This window comes from Vicugna pacos, chromosome 15 (assembly GCF_048564905.1).
Source record: "Vicugna pacos chromosome 15, VicPac4, whole genome shotgun sequence".
NCBI lineage: Eukaryota > Metazoa > Chordata > Mammalia > Artiodactyla > Camelidae > Vicugna > Vicugna pacos.
Window position 1 is genome coordinate 33,675,370 of NC_133001.1, and position 22,228 is coordinate 33,697,597.

At 39.9% G+C, this 22,228-nt stretch overlaps 1 protein-coding gene and 1 long non-coding RNA gene across 5 annotated transcripts in view; one reads left to right on the top strand and one right to left on the bottom strand.

The window, feature by feature from the left end:
- The window catches only part of LOC140685736 (uncharacterized), a 173,311-nt gene extending 156,555 nt beyond the window's left edge, over positions 1–16,756 (bottom strand). The window contains exons 1-2 of one of the 2 annotated variants that reach the window (XR_012059102.1): positions 16,687–16,756; positions 6,042–6,195 (exon numbers count right to left, since the gene is read on the bottom strand). This is a non-coding gene — a long non-coding RNA (uncharacterized lncRNA). Of the gene's footprint in view, positions 1–6,041; positions 6,196–15,720; positions 15,979–16,686 lie in introns of those variants that run through there. The other variant, XR_012059100.1, reaches the window with a different exon arrangement.
- Positions 16,094–22,228, top strand: part of MAP4K3 (mitogen-activated protein kinase kinase kinase kinase 3) — a 169,049-nt gene continuing 162,914 nt past the window's right edge. For 2 of the 3 annotated variants that reach the window (XM_072937868.1, XM_072937869.1), the window contains exon 1: positions 16,096–16,460. In XM_072937868.1, the coding sequence (XP_072793969.1) occupies positions 16,365–16,460 (96 nt within the window). In that variant the 5' untranslated portion in view covers positions 16,096–16,364. Of the gene's footprint in view, positions 16,461–22,228 lie in introns of all 3 variants that reach the window. The other variant, XM_072937870.1, reaches the window with a different exon arrangement.

Genomic DNA, 22,228 nt, shown 5'->3' on the forward strand with positions numbered 1-22,228 from the left:
TGGTTTTAATCCCATTTCCTTGATGACTAATGAGCATCTTTTAATGTGCTTGTTGCCATTAATAAAATATCTATTCAAATCTTTCACCCATTTTATAAATTGAGTTCTTTTATTTTGAGTTCTTATTGAGTTGTATGCATTCTTTTGTGTTCTTGATACAAGCCTTTTATCAGGTATATTTTATAAATATTGTCTTGCAGACTGTGGTTTGAGTTTTCATTCCTTAACATGGTCTAAAGATGAGCAATTATTTTTAATTTGTAAAAAATCAAGTTTATCAATTTTTTTCTTTTATATGTCATGCTCTTTGGGTCCTATTTAAGAAATATTTGCCAAATACAAGATCACAAACTTTTTTTGTTTTGTTTTGTTTGTTTGTTTGGGGGGGCAGATAAGTATGTTTATTTACTTATTTGCTTATTTAATGGATGTACTTGGGATTGAGCCCAGGACTTTGTGCATGCTAAGCACAAACTCTACCACTGAGCTACACCCTCCCCCTAAGATCACAAACATTTTACTCCATCTCTTATTTTAACAATCTGACAACAGCTGCATGCTATATTATATAATACCAGTTTTGACCCTTCTTTTAACATCTTTCTTTACTATTTTTTCTTGTCTCATTTTACTGGGTAGGATCTCTAGTACAATGTCGAATAGAAATAATAATAGGCACCCTTATCTCATGCCTAACCTCAGAAGAAAAGCTATCATTATTTCACCTATTTGCTAGAGGTTTTTTAAAGACAGTCTATAAGATAGGACACAGGTCTCTCACTGTCAGAACAGGGAGTTTCAAAATATGGGAATGGGGAAAACTAGGATGAACACTGGTGCTGTATTGGAATTGGAAAAATCCTTACAAAAGAATGGTTTTACATATAGATATACATATAAATACAAACATAATTATGTCTGTGTATATAACTGCATTTATGTACATATATATTTCCTAGCTCTGTCTATTGGCATAAAAGTAGAGAGTATACCTAGCACATAAATCTTGGTTTCTAAATATTATTCAATATCATCCTCCAAAGGAACTAGAGCTCGTTGGGAAAATGGCTGATTCCAGACTTGGGGCAGGAAAAACATGAGATAAGCCTGGAATAGCTTCCAGAGAGTGAGTACGTGCTCCGAAAAATGATAAGGACATGTCAAAAGTACACAGGAACCAGCCTGAAGGAATTTTAATTCAATAAATCTTGGACAATTTGAACATCAAAACAAGTACCAGCAGTAAAAAACTACAACTATATTGAATAAAGTAAAAACCCATGAATTAATATTAATACATTTTAAAAGATAAAATTAACTACAAGATAGGCTGGTGGGTGGATAGCTGGGGAGAGTCTCTTTTATACTAGAATTCTAACTAATAAATATATAAGGAATGATTGGGTTAGAAAATCATCATTTTGCAATCATCATAGTGATTATTAATTCTGGAATCATCGAAAGATGTTAAAAATGAGTCTTAAAATATCTCCACATAAAATACTTCGAATTGCATTGGGAAAAATAGTAATTTTACAATAGAGGAACTGATAGATACACCTTAACTACATGATTAAAGTCAACATTACCAGTAATAAGACAAACCAACACCATGGGCATCCTGATATAATATACTGACACAGATACAATATCACTTCTGTGGTATTCCCACCAAAAATGCATTATCTGAATCTATTCTTGAGGAATCATTAACTGAACTCAATAGAAGTATATTCTTCAAAACAACAAGCCTGTATTATTCAAAAATTTTATAGTCAGAAACTAAACAGTAAAGATAAAGAAGTATTTTGGATTTTAAAAGACTAAAGTGACATGGCAACTAATGCAATGTGTGGTCCTGGATTGGATCCTGGACCAGAAAAGATACATTTTTTAAATTATAAAAGATAATATTAGGAAAATTGTTAAGGTTTAGTAAGGTCTGTAGATTATACGATAATGTTATATCAATGTATCCTCATTTTGGTAGTTTTACTGTGGTTATGCAAGTAAGTTTCCTTGTTTTTAAACAATACATACTGAAGTATTTGGGGGATAAAGATATATCTATAACTTAACTCTTAAATGGCTCATAAATAATATAGATAAAGTGAAATAGATAAAACAAATGATACAACTTTAAAATCTTGGTGAAGGATATACAGGAGTCCTTTCCTTTTCTGCAACCTTTTTGTAAGTCTACAATTATCGCAAAATAAAAGACTACTGAAAAGAGAAAAAAAAATTACTAGTTTGCTATGAGTTTTAAATCATGAATGAGATGGATTCTTATGTAATTCTTGTGCAAGGCTATACATTTCAGCCTTTAAAGTTATACATTTACCACTAAACACAGATGTAACTGCGTATTAAAATTTTTGATGTCATATTTTCATTATGATTTAGTTCAAAATATTTTCTAATTTCTACTGTGATTTTTTTCTTTGATGAATTACTTAGAAATATATTGTTTAATTTCTGTGTTATGGGGAATTCTGTAAATGTTGGGTGAAATATTTCATATATATCAATTGTGTCAATTTTGTTAGTCACATTGTTCAAATGTTATGCATCCTTACTAATTTTTGTCTCCTGTTCTATCAATTTCTAAGAGATGTGTTAAAAGCTTCTAATGTGACTGTAGATTTGTCTATTTCTCCTTGAAGTTGTGGCAATTTTTTTCACTTTATGTATTTTGTACTATGTTGCTGGTTGTATGCAAGATTAGAATTGCTAAATCTTCCTGATGGGTTAATATTTTTATTATTGTGAAATATCACACTTTATTTCTAATAATGTATCTTTCCTTAAAGTCTACTTTATATGTTATTTATAGCTATACAAGCTTTCTTTGGGTTAGTGTTTATATAAAATGTCTTTCTATTCTTTTAACTATTCTGTGTTATAATTTTAGATTATTACTCTTGTATCTTTCATAAAAAGCACATATATTTTTAAGACCAGTATGACAATCTTTGTTCTTTACTGGAATATTGTGCCATTTATATTCATGGTGATTAACTGGAGGAGTAATATATTGGAGTTGACAGCTAACATCTTACTATTTTAGTTTCTATTTATTCTACTTGTTACTTAATCCTTCTTATCATCTTTCTTGCCTTCCTTGGGCTTAACTGAGTGTTTTATTATTATGTTTTCTTTTACTATTTCTACATTATATTATTTATATATACTTTCACTATCCTCTTAATAGTAACCCTAAAGTTTACAATATATACACTTGACTTGTTTCAGCTAAGGATAAATACTTTCACTACTTCTGAGACAATATATCCTTGCCGGCATCCCCATGAGAGGGCTATATCATTCTGATCCGTTCTTTGTCGGTGGACATGGGTCTTCACCTTTTATGAAAACTGACTCTTATCTGGTTCTCTTCTCCTTCTGGGCTCAAGAGATCCAGATTCTCCCGAAGTCACGTCATTCCCATTTTCTTAGAACCCCTTCCAGATAACTGAGTCTTCTGCCTCCCTAAAGGCTCTAGAAAATCACATTTTAACCTTCCCTCTAGAGAAGCGAAGGGGAAAATACTTCTTATTTTTCTATGACAAGCCCATAGTCAAGAAAACAAGATAGATTTCTTAATCAACTGCCACACCTACTAATATTTGGGTTTTATGGCCTTGACTTAGAGTGTAATCATAATTAATCACACTGTTTCCATGGGAAATTAATTCAAAGTTATAGACATTTATCCTTTAGGGAACTTTGAGAACCCAATCTATCCACTGGATATACTCTCTGTATAACAGCATTTTTCTTGCTTCTCTTTATTTAAGGGAAGGAAAAATTGCAGAGACCAATGATAAGTTTCATTATTACTATAAAAATACTCTGGTCACTGCTTTAAGGCTTTGCTTCAACATTAATGCCTACAAATGATGAGAACATGAGGGAATATACTCTTTCTCACCAAATTGCAAGATATTTTTGTGTCTTTAGTTTTTCTTCACTGGGGACATAAATGACATAGAGATAGAGAGGGATAATCATTTCAAAGATATAACCTCCCTAAGGTACACTATAGAGTTAAGAATGCAGTCATAAATACAGATGTAGGTAAGGCTTAATTTAAGGAACTGAATTTTGAGTATTGCAGCACTTAGGCCTAAGAACCATGAGACAGTGGCCTGGTTTAATAAAACATTACAAAGGTCCATTAGGAAAACTCTCCAGGGACAAAATGGTGGTAGTTTTGAAATAGACCATAACAGCTGCTGCTTTTGCTAAAAGTAACCATCCTGATTCCTAAATTTATCTCATTCTGTGATAACCGACTTTTCATTTTGGGGAGAGACAACGTGCTAAACCATTTCCTGTGCTCGTTAGCTTTCATCCTGGACTTAATACTAGTCTTTCTTTGAGGTGTCTGATAAGGTGGCTGCCTCAAGTACCAAGCACTTCTTACAAGATGGACTAAGGGTAAATTGAACTCAAATTTTTTTTTCTCTAAAATCCCTTCCTAATTCCACAGGCGGAACACTTTCGTTTTTCAGTTTCACTGGACCACCATTCCCATGTCTAGTCCAATAACAAGGTGTATTTCTATGGGATTATGCAGCATATTGTAAGAGGAAACGTTTTTCCAAAATAAGTTATAAATTTGGCCTAGGGTTGTCCAAAAACTGGAAATGATCTATAAAACAATTCAATAGTCATAAAATGAATTTTTAAAATCTGCTTTTCCCCATAAGAGCTCATCCACACTTAATCATTCAAGAGCTGATTATCCAGAATGTGTAATATACAAACCCGTTATTTCTTCTTTTCCCTTCTGCTGCCTGATTTTTGGTCATTTCACAGCTCATTAGTATTCTCGCTCTTGGAAAATAAAAGCAAATGTAGCTCAAACTAGTATTTGCAACTTTCTATGTAAAGGTTTTGTAGGAAGGGTTACAATTACTGGTTTATATATCGCTTTTCTTTAATAAGTATCTGGTTAGGCTCCATTGGGCACCGGGGAAGAATTAAAGATATACAAGATATTGTTCCTATCCTTAGAGCTATTACAATATAATTGGAGAAAAAAGGTTTGTGTATAGTAAAGTCAAATATTAATGCAAGACAATATATTATTAACCAACAATATGAAGGAATATGGTCATACATACATAGTGTACAAAAGAATTTTATAGACCTATCATGGTTTAGAAAAGGGAGAGCACAGTGTGAACTGACAAGATTGTCACAGAAACTCTCAATAAGGTAGTGAGACTTGAGCTAGGAGAGCTAGACTAGCAAAGAATGGATGGAATTTTAGCATGGGAAAAGCGAAAACAAGAAAATTCTGCGCCAAGTGAAAAACACAAGAAAAATCCCAGAATTCCAGGGTCAAAGACCCACAGATACTTTTAAGTGGACTATTCCAAGCATACAGAGTATAAAAAATAATATAACAAATTCTTTTTTCTTTCCCACCCAGCTTTGTCATGTATTTGCTTCAGATCCACATTTTTTAAAATACAGATTTGGCTAAAGGCTTCTATGTATTCTATCATTGTCCTGCTTTCTCAGCAGAGGTACAACTATCCTGAATTTGGAGTTTATCATTATCATGAATGGTTTTAAATGTTTATGACAAATGGAAATATGTAGTATTGTGTAATGTGCTTAAAGTTAATGAAAATGATAGCATACTTTATGTACATTCTGCTACCTTTTTTCACTCAATATTCTATTATTGGAGATTTATGCATATTCTAGTTCTAGTTCATTTCTTTTAAGTGTAATATTATATTCCACTGTTCATACAATTTACTTATCCATTTTCAGACTGATGAACATTTAGGTTGTTTCCAATTATTTTCCTGTAATAGACAATGCTTCAATGAACATTCATTTACATGTCTCCTTATGCATATGACAGAGTTTCTTGTACAAATGGAGAAGTGGAATTGTTAGATTGTAAGATTTTAAGGACACTTTTAGCTTTAATAGATAATGAAAAATTGCCTTCCAACATGGTTGTACCAATTTATTCTCCTCCCCATAGTGTATGAGATTTTCCATTTCTTACCTACCTTTGCAACTCTGATGACTACATCATAGACATGGAATTGCCAGAGTACCCTGGAGTCAATTCTTCTTGTAAACTAGCTCTCTGTGTAGGTGATGCTCAGCTTTGGGTCTCACCACGAGCCAGCCCAGTCCAAGATAAGAGGCAAGATCAAACCTCTAAAAGAGAATTGGAGAGCAAAATAGGACTGGTTTAGGGGTTGAGGATTGGGTGCGTATTGTATTCACTTTTGCATCCCCAATTATCTAATACAACCTGAAACTCAGTACTCAAAGCTCAGTAGATGTTAAATTGACTGAAACTAATTGTAATCCCTGATCCCTTTCTGGCTTTCACTCCTCTAAGCGTCAGTTTCCCCATCTGTAAATTAAGGATGGTAATAAATTAAGGAGTCACTCCAAAATTAAATAATATATAAATATAAACCCATTTTTAAAATTTTTTATTGAAGTATAGTTGATTTAAAATATTGTGTTAGTTTCAGGTGTACAGTAAAGTGATTTGGATATATATATTGCTTTTAAAAATTATTTGCCTTTGTAGATTATTACCAGATACTGAATATAGTTCCCTATGCTATACAGTAAATCCTTGTTGTTTATTTTATATATGGTAGTGTGTATCTGTTAATCCCATATTCCTAATTTATCCCTCCCCCACCTTCCCCTTTGGTAACCATAAGTTTGTATTCTATGTCTGTTAGTCTGTTTCTGTTTTGTAAATAAGTTCATTTGTACTGTTTTTTAGATTCCACATTTAAGTGACATCATATGATATTTGTCTTTCTGTCTGACTTACTTCACTCAGTATAATCCATGAAAATGTTTATAAATGTTAAAAAGCAATGCAAATTAAATTATAAAAGATTCGAAAGCTGCTTCTGTGTTGTGACTTCTTAGATTTGACCAGGTAATATTTTAGCAGTTCAAAAGTATTGCCAAATGCAAAGCTACAGAAGCAATAAAAAGAGAGTGGTTTCCAGGGGTTTAGGGAGAGGGAGGGAGAGAGGAATGAATAGATGGAGCACAAGAGATTTTTAGGGCAATGAAATTATTCTGTATGATACTATAGAGGTGGCTACAGGTCATTATGCATTTGTCAAAACCCATAGAATGTACAACATGAAGAGTGAATCCTAATGTAAACTATGGACTTTGGTTGATAATCATGTGTCCATGTTGGTTCATCAATTGTACCAAATATGCCACACTGATGAGGGATTTTGAGGGTAGTGGAGTATATATGTGTGGGTGGGGAAGGCTATGTGCCAACTCTCTGTATTTTCTGCTCAGTTCTGCTGTGAACCTGAAACTCCTCTAAAAAATAAAGTCTATTAACTAAAAAAAAAAAAAAGTATTGCCAAATGTCCCATTGGCATTCTTCTTATAACCCTAATTAGTTTTGGGCTCCCACCTACCTCAGGCTCTTCTCAGGACCACATAAAAAGATACACCGTAATTTTAAAAAGGTATTTCAATCTTTAATTGCAGCTCTCAAAGAGCATCTATGAGGAACCCATTCACGGTTAGAGCCACACTTGAGTTCCATTCAGTTCTCTCTAGTCCTCAAACATAAATTTCCAAACGCTTTTTCTAGGACCCAGTTTATTAGGCTTTTCATTATTTTCTCCCTTTTCCCCTTCTTCCAACACCTGAAAAGTTGATTTAGCTCCTTTCTGGATAAATTATCCCCCTTGTCTTCTCACTTCTGCACTATCATGTCTTCACTAACCTTTCCCTAAATTCCACATCACAAATACATTAAAGAAAGACAAGCTGGAAAATACTTCCTGGGGAAGAATGGATACATACTCATATTTTAGTAAATCATCCCACAGCATAAAGTCTTGTTATCGAAGTCAGTAACATTATTTTCGCTTTATATGTTTAAAAAACAAGGTCAGGAGGGAGGCTATAGCTCAAATGGTAGAGCACATGCTTAGCATGCATGAGGTCCTGGGTTCATTCTCCAGTTCCTCCATTAAAAACAAAACAAACTAATAATAAATAAATAGACCTAATAATCTCCCCCCACTAAAAAATAAACTAAAAAAAATTTAAAAACAAGATCCAGAAACATTTTCTGCTCCTGTTAAGCTGCTCACCATTGCCCTACACTCTCAGATTCTCTTAGCGATCTCATGATTCTACCGTCTTTATTTGTATGACTCAAATTTAGACGTCATGATCTAATTTCCTCTTGCACTTTCTAAATCTGTCACTATCCTTGCAATGGCTTCTCCTTAATGCCCTTTCATCTTCTCAAACTTAATATTCCTAAAAGTGAACTCACATTCATTCCAAATTTAGTGTTCCCTCAGGACTTCCATGTTTCCATTGTTGGCATTTTGAGAAGCATGTTTCCTGGCCAGGTGTGGTTTTATTAGAAGAAGAATGAGGCCAGAGAGACTAATTAAGAGGCCTTGCACCAAGCAGCAAAAAACAGGCTGCACTCAGATTTCCAGACATGGTGTTTTGGGTTTCTTTGGAAGGACCAAAGAGGGCTCTCTTTAGGTGAGAGGTAAGCCCTAAACATTGGCATCAGCAACGTAAAAGTGTCATACTTTCAGATATTAAAAGTTAATACAGACATTTTCAGCTACTGACACCCAGTTAGTGGTGCTGATGTTGAGACAAAGAGAGAGAATGTGTGGAAACGGCTCCACACTTACGCTGGAACAGTATTATTCACAAATTTCATATGAGCTTAGCCATTTGTACATGAAATACAAAGCAGCAGGGAGATTGTCATGAGTTTCCTTCCTCTTGTTCCTTTTGCCATGAGAACAATTATTCCATCAACACATGTTTAAACTATTTCTGATGGTATCAGACACTCAGCTGGGAACGTTCATACTACCAGATGAGTCTTAATTTAAACATAATTTTTTCTTAAAAAGTATCTTTAAGTAACCCAGATGATTAGACTCCAGGCTGAAGTTTTGGCTCTAATGCTGAGAGAGGCCTTGATCCAGCTGGGCTTTGCCATAAACTCAGGACAAGCAAACAGATCTGTTTCCTGGGGGGGGAGATCTGAGTCACTCTGAGAAATAGGTTACCTTCACATCTGCCTTCACCCATGAGCAGGGGGTAAGGAATAATGAAAAACTCCTGGTACGTTATTTGAATTATTTAACTGAGCTTGCTTGCTTGCTTTTTTTTTTTTTTGTCTGTTTTGATCAAGAAAAACTCTAGTCCAGGTTTAAACCAAATGAGCAGATTTTTTTTCCCAAAGACATGAACTTTCTAGATCTATGAGGGGATTGCTTTTCAACAGGTTTTGTCAGCAGCAGGGTAGTGGAGTCCTCCTAAGGGAATAATAATAACTAGAATAAAGCTTCTACAGAAAAGGCCAGCAGGAGAACACTGGGCAGTAATCTACCCTGGAAACACAGTGTATGTCACCACATCTGTTCTTGGTCAACTTGGTCTGGCCCAACAGTGGCCTCCCTCTGTATTTGGGAGCTAGGGGACAGAGCAATATCCTTTAACTGAGGGCATCTAAAGGGAATTTTAGGCTAGGTGTTATATGAAAGGGAACCAGGGAAACACTATGCTTTAATCTATCATGGGATAAAAAATGAATATAATGAGGAGTTTCGTTGATAAGATTATTCAGCACCTCTCTCTCTCTCTCTTACCCAGCCTATACTCAGCATGCACTTACTTACAATCCTCTGATATTTTGTTGTCTCTTTTTCACAGAGCCTGCACCCCTCAAATTGAGTCTAAAAAGGTATTACCTATAGTGCAGGCCAAAGAGCACCCCCTTGAAATCCTGGCTTCCCAAGAAGAGGTTCTCGTCTAACTTGTTGGTCTTTGCAAGACCTCACCGGGAAGCAATACTGGGTAGAGGCACTCTATGCTCTGCTTTGTTGGTGCATCAAAGCTGTTTGGTGATGAGATGACATCTGTCCTGATGAACTGTTGGCAGGGCAGGAACTTTACAGTAGGATCTACGAGACCAGGTTTCTTGTCCCTGTGATGATCTCATTCATCAGAGGGGAGCAAATACATTTTTTGGAGATGTTTCCTGACCGGGACGCCAGGTTGGAGCTGAGGATTCTGTAATTATAGATTGTGTTTTGATCCCCTGGAGTTCGGCAGCACAGTGGCCCTGAGTTTGTTGCAACTATAAAAAAAACTGAATCCACGTTTAGGCTACAATATTGTGTTGAGATAATAGGTAGTTATAATCCTCCTGTAGTCAGCACTGACCAGACTGCATTTGGAATACTGAGCTCAAGGCTTAGTGCCAGAGTTTGGAAAGATATTAATAATTAAACGAGTCCAAATGAGAGGGGTAGAGATGAGATGCATGATGATCATAATGCATGAGAAAGGCTGAAGGGGATCTGGGAGAATATAACTAAGAGGAGCTAGAAGAGCAGAAGAGGGACTCTGAACATCAATAGTTAGGTCAGACTGACCTCCATGATGACAAACCTAATGATACTTTACTGTCTCCCTCCTCCTTAGTCTCTCTTTGGCATTTAACACAGTTGATCATTCTCTTCTCAAAATTCCCTCCTTCTTTGCTTCATCGATACCAATTGTACTAGTTCCACAGATAGTAAAATTGAATAAGAAGTGCAAGATGCTTGTGTGTGGAAACACCTGCGAAGGATAAAGAGGAACAAGAGCAGGAGTAGGACGCAAGAGTGTCTGACTGCTATGCATGCTGTAACGCCTGTGATGCGAGAGGAAGAAGGGAGAGGGGTTGGGTAGGAAGAGCCTCAGTCTGCAGGGCAGCTCTGGGAAAGTCTGGGAGCCCCAGAGCAAAGACTGCTCATTAGAGGAAACCAAATTGGGCAGGAATGGCTGGCCAAGCTCAGTCATTGGCTAGGAGCACCTGGGGGGAGAAAGATGGCTGCATGAATGCTGTGATGTTTCCCAAAGACACAGCGCCTGGTGGCTGCCAGTTAATCACACTCATCACAGCAGGTGAATCCTTGAAGGGAGTTCAGAGTGGTGCACTTCTATGGCTGCCACACAACTTCATTTCCACATGACATACTGGGTCCCACCTTCCTAGCCTCCTTTGCTGGATTCTCTTCCTTTGCTCACACTCTGTTGGGTTTCTCTAGGAACCCATTTTCTGCCTATTTCATACATCTTCTCTATAAGAATTCATCTCAACCCACAATTTCAAATACTACAATCACTGAATGTTAATGATCACTCCATATGTTAATTCAGGTCATCATTTTCTCTCACCCGTTACTGCAAGGGTCTCCTAACAATTCTCCTATCTCATCGCCAGCCTTGTCATCTGCTTTAGATTCATTTGCCACCTGCAGCTGATGGGATATTTCTAAGGCACAAATAAGATCGTGTCTTCCCTGTGCTGAAAACCCATCGACAGCTCCCTTGTGTTCTCAGTTAAAAATCCAAGTTATTTAACACAATTATATGCCCCTTAATGGACTGGTCCCTGTTTATCAATCTAGCCTCATCTGTTATTCACCCCAAACAGAATTACTTCTGTTTGAGTGTAACCTTTCTACTCTCAGAATGGCTCCTTGTCTGGCTAATTCTCTACTTGTCTTTTAAGTCTCAGCTTAGAGGTTCCTTTCTCTGCGAAGACTTCCATAAACTGCAAAGACCAGATTTGGTGCCCTCTTATGTGATCCTAGGAACCACATAATAAAGGGCAAGGGGAATCTTGGTTGTGCATCTACAGAGGGCAGTGAAACATCACTTGGGTGCTACATATTGGAAATGTAATAAAAGGGACAATATTTTACATTATCAGGACTTCTAGGGAACATACCATATGAAATAGAAAGGAATTTTATGATAAATAATTTGGTGTGGGTGATCATTCTCCAAAGGGATGTGATAGGCAAATATTCTCAATCCAGTCATCATCCACACTCCCTAGCCCAACCCCTAGGCATTTGGAAATGTTAATGACAGTATGGCTGGGAGCAGTATTGATGCGGGCAGGGATGTTATAATGTGTGGGGACAGTCCCACACAAGGAAGAACTGTCCTACCTAAAACGCTAATAAGACCTCCATTGAGAAACACCGTGCCAGGAGGTGTGCAAATCTGGGAGCAGAGCTGAAATGTAAAATTTACCACTTACTTTACATTTCTGTTTGAGCACCTCAAACCTAACAGATATAAAACAGGATCATCTACTTTGTTCCAGTGTTAAAACCCTCCCCCAGATAACCCCTGTTCCTCTTATTTTGCCAAATGCTATCATCTTTTTGGGATCTTCCCAGTTGTCTAAGCCAGAAGCCTGCTTGTCGTCTATGTCTCTGCCTGCTTCCTCACCTCCCCAAAACTGTCAACTCCATCTTCCAATTATTTCCTGGTTTCTTCCCTCTCTCTCCATCCTAGGCATCCCTAGCCCTAATCCAGGTTCTCTTATATATGTTATTGCATTTTCTTGCTAAATCATATCTCCATTCCCATCCTCATGACTATCACCCTTTAAAACATTCTAAAATGTACTCAAGGGGAGTGGGGATAGCTCAGTGGTAGAGCACATGCTTCACACGTGCAAGATCCTGGGTTCAATCCCTGGTACCTTCATAAAAAAAAAAATTTTTTTAAAGAGGTAGGTTTCTTAAAAAAAGGGGTGGGGGACAAACTACTAAAAAATAAAATAAAATGTACAAAAAATAACAGTAATTAATACTTTGTGGGATTACTGTGGTGCCAGGCACTACTGACTTTTGCATGTGTTTTCTTTTTGACTGTTCACAATAGCCCCAGTTTGAAAGAACTTTCCAAGGTCGTTCAGTAAGGAGACAGAGACAAGATTTGAACCCAGGTAGCCAGGCTCAGAGCTAGGCTAGGCTACATAACCTCTGGAACTTTCTGCCATATTGTTTCACAGACATGTCAGGGTCTGCTTCTCCTCCCCTGGTGGATGGCCTGGTTGTAGTGAGTCTTTTTTGAGCTCAGTTGGCTCAGTATTCCCTTCCAAGAGCAGCTAGTGTCCTGAAAATGTGAGTGGTGGTTATAAGGTCAATAAGCCAAAGAAGTGTATCCAAGGGGTTGGTTATTAGACAAGAGATCCTGAGGATGAGACTGAAAGCTAGGTGGAGACAAGGGACCTTCTAAGCCAAAGACCCATGAGGGACGGGCTAACAGAAGGGTGTTCTGGATATAGTGCCAAGAGCTACTGCCCATCTTAGCCTTTCTGTGCTTCCTCCTGTGTGATGCTTACTTGGATGGATGCTTTAAGGGGCTAAGTGGTCAGTCTAAAGTGTACCACCTCCCCCTTGTCTGTCTGGCAAACTCCAACATATTCTTCAAGATTTAACTTTAGCATCATTCTTCTATCTTCCTGTATACATTTATGTCTCCTCTGGGCTCCTCACACTGTCTTGTGAGACTGCAAATTCCTGGAGGGCAGTCACCGTGGCTTTTCTTTTTGTATTTTATACCACCAGAATCCTATCATCACTGACTCTAAGTGTGTTACAGGGAAGGCAGTTTTTGGCTCAGCACAAGGGAAATTTTTAAAAGTATACTTTAACTACAGACTAGTAGCTAAGAGTATGGCCTTTGTGTCATACTAACTTGGTTCAAATTTCAGCTGTGTTACCTTGAGCAGTTTAATCTGTTTGTGCCTCAAAAAAATGGAGATAACAATACCTATGCCATCAAGCTGTTGTGAGAATTAAATGAGATAATACATGGAAAGTACTAATCTCAGTTCCTGGCACCCTGCAAGCACTTGGTAATGTTAGATATTATTTTTTTCTATTATTTTCATGATTATTGACTAACACTACCTCATAATGAGGCGGAGTGCTTTGGAAACAGTGAGTTCCCTTTCATTGAAGGTATTCAAGCAGTAGTAAATACAGGAGAGATGCTGCAGAAGCAGCTTATGACTTCTAAGGATGCTTCTAATCATAGAAGAGGGGAGCTATTTCTTCTGATTCAAAGAAAGTGTGATCGTTAGTGTTACTTCTAGTGAAGCTGAGTAGCATTAGAATAGGGGAAAAAAAGACATCAGATTTGGCTGTATGTATATATCACAAAGAACAAAATATTTTATTCTTTGTCAATTGCAAAAGCCCTTTTATTTATGTTGTAATCCACATGGCAAATCAGGCCCTTACATGTAAATTCATGTCTTTTCAAAAGTCCTAGCTTGGCCTTGCCAAGATGGAACAAACAAAACTTTAAAGACTGTTTCAGCCCTACTGAAATGTCTTTTCCCTTTGAAAGAAGTCTATTAGTGATGCAAATGCAAAGTTATCTACACAGAAGATAATCCTAGTAAACAAAGCAGTGAAACTATTAGAACGTTCTTGTGCAGCATTCAATCCTGAGAATCTGGCTTTCCAGCATTAAAAAGGCAGAGAAAGAGAGCAGGACTGATTCCTATTTGGGATAGTTTATTAGGTCTGCTTATCTGAGCCCTGGGTTAATTATCCTCATGTTTGGCTTAGAGGCCAAACAATTCTCCAAATGTGGACAGGCTGAAGGAAGTCTTGCACTCTGGGCAAGTACTTTAAACAGACAAAAGCAGGGTTCTTAGCCATGGAATAACATTTACAGTCAGGAGTTTAATTCCCAAGATTTGAGAGCCTTAAGGTAGATCCATCCAGAAGTCACCCAATGATAAGCACTCATAGGGCTGCAATTTAAGCGCTATGCTCATAGCTGATGCTTTAAAATAATTAAAAATTAAACAATGGAAAGTCTACTTGTATAGGTGAAGATATGGTCATTTTCCAACATCTTTTAGTCAGAGCACACAACTTCTTTGAGAATTTATTAGCATGTAATCTTTCTGTAAGCAAAAGAATTGCAAAGATAAAAACGTATGTTGCAATTAACTGTAAATTTGCTTGACTATTATTTGATTATACTTATTTATCCTAGACCTAGTTTCTCAGGGAGCCAAGAGGCTTTAGGGAATATTAGTGGTCAGAAAGCGTGATGCCTAAGGGCATTGGGAAAGCGTTCCTCAAGTAAAATTCCAAAGTGGAATTGCTGAAAGTGGCCATCACCTCCTTGGCTAAAGCTTTTGGAAATGCCTAGTGGGCAGTTTATGGATCACAGAAAATTAACCTTCCACATCCACATGCTTTCTCGGACAGCCAATAAGAGTTGCAGCTGGTGTCCACACAGATAGTATGTAACGCTCGCAATCTGGGTCTTGAGCTGGGTGGGGTTGGGTAGGTAAACTATAGAGCTTCCGGGTCATCACGTGTTGACAGCTCAGGTGTGGGAATGGATCTTGTCCTCGCTCCACCCTCCACCCCCACCCCCACCTTTCCTTCGCAAGGTTGCTGGGCAGCTTGCAGTCCCCGCCCCGGCTTTAGATAATCCAGACGTCTCTGGTGAAGGTCAAGCCCAGCCTCAGTTCTGCGCTCTGCCTGCCTCCCACGCCCTCCACGCGGGCTGGCTGGCGGCCGTTCCGCGTGTTTTCCCTCAGAACTTCCCACGCCCTACCCAGTGCACACGCCTCCCAGGCCGCCCTCCTGGCTTGACCTGTTTGGCACCCTGACAGGTCCACTCCAAGGGCCCGAGTGTCGGGGAGCGGGGCCAGCACAGTTCACTTTCCTCAGGGGCTTTCCTCAGGACGACCCCTTCCCCACAATCCCAGAAAGTCTGTGGTACTCCGCTGGGTCCTCTGTGTGTACCTGCTTCTAAGAAAAAAAAAGTTTGGGACACTGGCAGTCTTGCAAATGAAAACTATACTACCTGCTCAGGAGGGGACATGATGCGGCGACGTCAAACTTTGTCGTTGCGGGAGTGACAAGCGAACAGGAGCTCCCTTCTGCCTGTCTCTCGCGCGGTCTCGGGAGCGGGCGAACCTTTTCTGGCACCGCACCGTAGCAACCGCGCGCGGGGCCGCTGCCCCGGGAAGATGCGGCCGCGGGGTCCGGTTAGGGCCGGGCCGCCTGCCCTCGCCAGGCAGGCGCGTGGAGCCGGAGCGCGCACGGGGCGGGCCGCGCACGGGGCTGGGGAGCGCTCCCTCTGGGATCGCGGCTGCGCAGTCGGGCGGGAGCCGGGAAAAGGGGGAGGAGGGTGGAGGAGCCGGAGTAAGGGGAGGGGGAGGAGCGGCGAAGGCGGAAGCCATGTTGGAGTTTCACCCCGAGCGAGGGGCTGCGAGCGTTCTCCGCTCCGTGTGGGTGTGACCCGGGTTCGGCGCCGCGGCGGGCTGCTGGGGGCGGGGACGGTTAGGCCGGTCATCGTCGTTCGCGGCGGCGGCCGCAGCGTGGAGCCGAGCGATTGTGACCGCCGGGGGAGCCGGGGGCCGGCCGCGGCTCCCACTCTCCGTGTGGCCCCCTGACCGCCCCCCCTCCCCTGCCCGGGAGGGAGGCGGGGGGCACCCGGGGCCCGCCATGAACCCCGGCTTCGATCTGTCCCGCCGGAACCCGCAGGAGGACTTCGAGCTGATTCAGCGCATCGGCAGCGGCACCTACGGCGACGTCTACAAGGTGAGGGCGAGGAGCCGCGCGCCGCCGAGGCCGCGGGGCGCTGACCCGCCGCCGGGAGGGCCGGGGGCGCCGCGGAGCCTGGGCGTCCGAGTCGGCGCTGCCTCTCGGTGGGAGACGCTGGCGCCCGGGAGCTGTGGGGGAGGAGGAGCGGCGGGCGCCCAGGGCTCCGCGGCCGCGCAGCGAACAAAGGGCCAGATGTTTAACCCCGAGACCTCGGAGTCCTCACCTGAGCCTCCCCTGGACGCGCGTCTCCCGGGAAGGACTGAACGGTGGCGGCCACTCTGCTCTTGAGCGCGCGGGCAGGTCGCGGCGTTTGTTGCATTGGTGGGGTCAGTGCGACGAGCCGGACCGCAGGGGTCTGGCGTCTGTCAAAGCTGCGTGCTTCAGGCCGACTTGGGGTTGTCCGCGGTGGGTTGGCATCTGCTGCCCACTGGGCCCAGAGGTAGTACCCTTGGCAAGCTCGGTTGACAGCCCCTCAACCTTTCTCTTCTTAACATCCGCATACCAGTTTCTTTTAATTCTCCAAGTGATGACTTTATTCTGTAAGAGAGATCTCGTTAGTATTTTTCTCTTTTTTCTTTTTCTTTCTTCCTTTTTTTTTTTGGAGGAAAGAGAAAATTTGTTTTCTGCAACTCAGATTGGATTATGATGCCTTATTTAACTTGTTTTTGTCAGTGACACATAGGATTCAGCTTTTTTTTTTTTTAGGTAAATTGAATACTTAGGAAAGGTGCTGGTTTGACAAGGTTAGAATTCAAAGTCCATTGGTAGTACAGCATTCCTTTTGTAGAGGGACCACTTCTAAATGTGGGAGATAAATCATGCTTCCCTGGCCAGCTCAACTCTTGGCCTCGCAGAGACTGCCAAGAAGAGGAGGCTAGTGCCAAATGTGGCAGCAGTCTTGATTTGGTTGTGTATCTTCTTACTTGTAACTGAAGTGGAACTTCTCCTGTTTCACGTAACACCTGAGGATGCCTGAAGAAACTTAGTTTTACTTTGGAAAGTTTTGTCTTAACTTTATTTAACCCACGTTTAAGCAGTAGATTTTTAACTTTTACTTCACTGTAATGCAAATGGTAACTTTAAATATTTAATACAGTGCAGCCAGTATTCTGCATTAGTCTTGTGAATGACTTGCTTTTCATCATCACTTATCTCACCACTTTTCTCCATAGACAGTACAGGTGTCTTGTGCACACCTATGTATAAGGTACTGTGCATCTAAGCACTTGGGTTGCAGCAAAAAAGACAGACATATTGCCAAGTCTTACTTGTTTATATTTTTTGGACAAGAACAACATTAAACAAGCATTTAAATAGTTGTTTTAATGCAGTTTTATCTTGTGCTGCAGAGAAGAGAAGATTAGAATTAGGGTTAGGAGAGCATGTAACAGGAGAGCCTCATCTTCTCTGGGGAGTTAGTGTAATGGGGAGAGGAAATTATTCCAGATAGAGGGAGCATGATCTGTGAAGGCTTGGAGGCCCCAAGGAACAGGGTAAGGATTTGAAAGGAGACCTCTATGGCCAGAGCAGCCAGAGAGGGAGGATGGCCCTAGATCATGCAGTCCTCCTAGGTACTGTAAGGAGGTCAGACATGTTTAGGACAATAGGGAGCCATTGCAGGGTTTTAAGTAGGAGAGTGAAACAAGATTTGAATTTTTAAAAGTTTACCTACTGCATTGTGGGAAGTGGAGATGAGGGGGCAGAGGTAAAGAGCAGTTAGGAGGCCATTGTGAGAATAACCATTATGCTCTTGTGCTTTGGAATTTGTAGTGATTGTGAAAGTTGAAGTGAGTGGATCCTGGTAGCTTGGAATTGATTAAAGAAGTCTGGTTGTATTTAGACAAGAAGTTAACTGAAACTTTGCTCATGTGTCAGACTTAGGTGGCAGTGTGTGCAGTAAGTTCTTTTTAGGTTCTTTGCAAGAATAATTGGCTATGTATTTACTATATTTAGGAAAAACAGCTGGTAGTTAAGCCATATGATTAAAAAGTTAAAAAAATTAAGGCCTGTAATTTCCTAAGGACATCTAGGTGCAGTACAGATATAGTTGATTAATCTTGTCATCTGTTTAAAATAATCATAATAAAAGCTAACATTTATCGGGTGCTCATTACTTGCCAGGCACTGCTCTAGGACTTCTCCACGTATCAGCTTACTTAATCCTTACAAAACTCCTATGATATAAATGCTGTAATTAATTCCATTTTGCAGTGGAAGAAACTGAGGCACAGAGAGGTTATGGTAACTTGCCTAAGTTGGTAGGTGGCAAAGCCAAGGTGTGAACCAGTTAGCTTCAGCAAGTACATTCTTAACCAATAGGCCATTTGTCTCAAGACAGGATATGGGCAAGTAACGTATTACCAAATTTCCAGTGGAGAAACTGAGGCACACGCTTAGTGCAGCATCCGAGTTGCAGTCACACTCTGAGTAGGAGTGGATCTTCAAGTAGTAGTTAAAATACCCATCTCCCGCCAAGTGGCCAGGCCTCACTGTTTTTGTAGAGTCTGCCAAGTGCACATCAGATAATAGATGCTTGATCCCTGCCGGCGACTCTTCTAATACCAGGGGCCCAAAGCAGAGAAACTCCATGTGGTTTTTGGCATCATACCCCCTGCTTGCTAAATAACCCAAAGCTTAAACTGTATGTGTTTTTGTCTGTACATAATCATGTTTGTGCTATAACAGAGTTTTTTATAATTGTTTTGCTGTTTTAGATTTTTCTTATTTATACAAACTGTGTTCATCAAAAAGGAGTGCATTAAACGATTTTTTTCAAAAGCCAGTGTATATAGCTTGCTCCTTAATTTGTCAGTGTTCAGGTGCTAAAAATGGAGTGAGCTGATTAAATAAGTTAGGAACCTAATTATTTATACTCATTCTTAGAAGTTTGGTGTTTTAAGGGATTTTTACTTTGAAAACTGTATGCTACCCAATGGAATCATATGCTTATTGTATATAAAATGTCATGGTTTAGTTAAAAAGTCTGAGCTAAGATGTGGAAGTTCTGGAATGTATTAGCTACGTGGCCTTCTAAAATCATTTAGTCTCTCAGAACTGTTTTGTTGTGCAGTATTATTACCCTCATTATGTCCTTCTGTTTATGGTGTTAAATAAATGACTGGAGTTTTACTCAACAAATAAGTTTTAATTTTTTTGAGTCCAGAAAATGCAGATATACATTTCCTCTGCACCATCTTAAAGCACATGAAAATATAGTTTAAAAAGAAAAATCAATCTTACTTTTAAATGTAACTCTGGGCTTCATCTGTCAGATGAGGTATCTATAGCAGGGGCTACCTAGGGACCTGGGAGTTGACACCTAGGAAGAGCTCTATGGTTGGGCCTCAGGGGCCCATGAAACCCTCTGAAATTAATGGCTTAGTGTTGTATATGTGTTTTTCTGAAGAGATGGCTTATGATATTCATTACATTTACAAAGAGATCCATGACCCCCCCCCCAAATAATGAATAATCTATAGGTTTGTCATTTGAAAGAGATTTCTGGAGAAGTGATATACCGTATCACTTTACCAACATTTACCAGCATCGCGTGCATTGTGCTGTTTTTTCTCTGGCAGTTTTCTAGTTTACTTTGTATTATTCCCACCCTTACAGTCTTTATGTCTGGATGGGTTTCTAGATTTATTCCTAAAGAGAAGAAGATACTAAAGCTGGAGGTAGGGTAAGGCAAGGTTGTTTTGAGGGATTGGTCTAAATGTGTTTCTAAGGGAGTATGTCATCTACTCTGGTGGCTTTAGCCTGGCTCCTATGAACTACACCCAGATGTCTCCAGCTTGTGCTTCACCTTGAGTTCTAGCGCGTTGTCTCCAGCTGACCTCTTCACAGACTACATCGTCCTCCAGAGGGATTCCTTTCCTCATGACCCACTTTCGTTGAATGCCCCAATATTGACTGTTTACTGAGGGTTAAGGCCTTGGAATCATCTTTTATTTGTGGGCTTGACTTCGTAGGTTTTACAGAGTGTGACCAGGATGTTCCAGGGAAAGCAGTTCTAGGGTGTATTAGACTCAGAAGTCCTATGGTAAAGAAACCTGGTAAACTTTGCTTAACCCGGTAAACTTCACACTTAATGGACAATGGGATTCTTTTTCTCTGTAATACCAATTGCTTGTCCTTAGAACTAGTGCCTGTAGAACATGCTTTGGAAATGTTGGTATTGATTTTATCTACATGTGTTTGGAAGCCATTCCCTCTGAAGCAGATGCTGTGATGTGGCTAAGCTCCAAGGTAGCATTCACATGGTAGTCTGTATAAACAGACTTGGAGTCTCTTGAAAGCTGACAGGAGGAATATTGGAGATTGGACAGAGAAATCAGGAAATTAATTTGTATGTTCAAATATTTAGTGAGTTATATGTTGGCTTTTTTGAAGCTCTGCATCTTTCAGAGTGTTCTGATTAATGTCATCAAACACTAATTCTTTCATTATGGTCAGGATTTATAAGAACGTTTCTGGAAAACTCAGTTCTGAAACCTCACCTCTTAGACAGGACATGAAGACCTTAAGCGTTTAGAAAAGAAAAACTGAAGAAAAATGAAACGTGGATCTATCTGGGGTTATGCTCATTTTTACTTTCATGGAGGACAAAGTCTAGAGGGACCAGAGGAAATGGTCCTAGACTTCAGAGAGATTGTTTGAATATTTAAGGAAAATTAAGGTAGATTTTTCGAGCATCAGTAATTGTTTGAGATGGAAAGTGACCGTGGAACAGTTGTGGGATAGTTTCTCTGGAGAGCTTTAAAAAACAAGCAGGTTATCTGACTTTGATATGTATCTGATTCCCTAAAGAAGGTACTTACCTCCAAGATTGGATTTGTATATATATTTACTTGTGAAAGAACATCTAATTATTTTATATTGAGAATGAATAGTTAGTATTCTCTCATGAGAGTCCATTGAACATCCATCCTATGCTGAATAGCTGTAATGTGAAAGGAAAGGTTCCAGGGACTGTGCGAGGAGTAGCAATGACAAGACATGGCACTTTATTTATAGAGACATAAAATGTGAACCTGCTTTTAGCTGTCATAGTCTGAGATCAAAACCTTGTTGATTTCCTCTTTTCTGGCACATTAAATCTCTTAACTGGCTGAGAGATGGTTTTGACACTCCATAGTGTGGACAGCTGACTTCTCTGTAGCACAACATAGTGATTTAGGAGCCGGGATCTGGAGTCAAACTGCCTAGTTTCACCACCCACTAGCTAGTTACTTAATGCTTCTCTCTGTGCCTCAGTTTCCTCAGTTGTAAAATGGAGATGCTCAGGAAAGTGCCTGTCGCATGGTACTCAGTAATTGTTAATTGCTGTCAGTAGTAGTATTTATTACTATATGTTTCTCCTGCAGCTGGCCTCCTAACCTACTCTGCTCTTCAAACACTTCATCCTCAGTGTTTTTGCACTTGCGGTCTGTGCTTGAAAATTCCCCTGTCCCAATATCTGTATGGTTTGCATCTTCATTTCTCTCAGGTCTCAAGTGTCACCATTTAACGCCCCTGTTCTTATTGTCCTATAAAAAACAGCTCCTCCCCCTTTTGTCTTTACCAAGGATGGATCCAGATTTTGTCAGGCCTGAACTTTATAAAGTAATTTGGGGGCCCTCATTAAGAAAACAAATAAATCAGAATAAAAATTTTGGTGTGAAAATGAATATTTAGTTAGAATGAGAAAAGATGTCCCAACAAGATGTTGTAACCTTAGAGTCAGATCCCTTTCTTGTGAGTTTTCTTTAGGCATTTAATCAAAA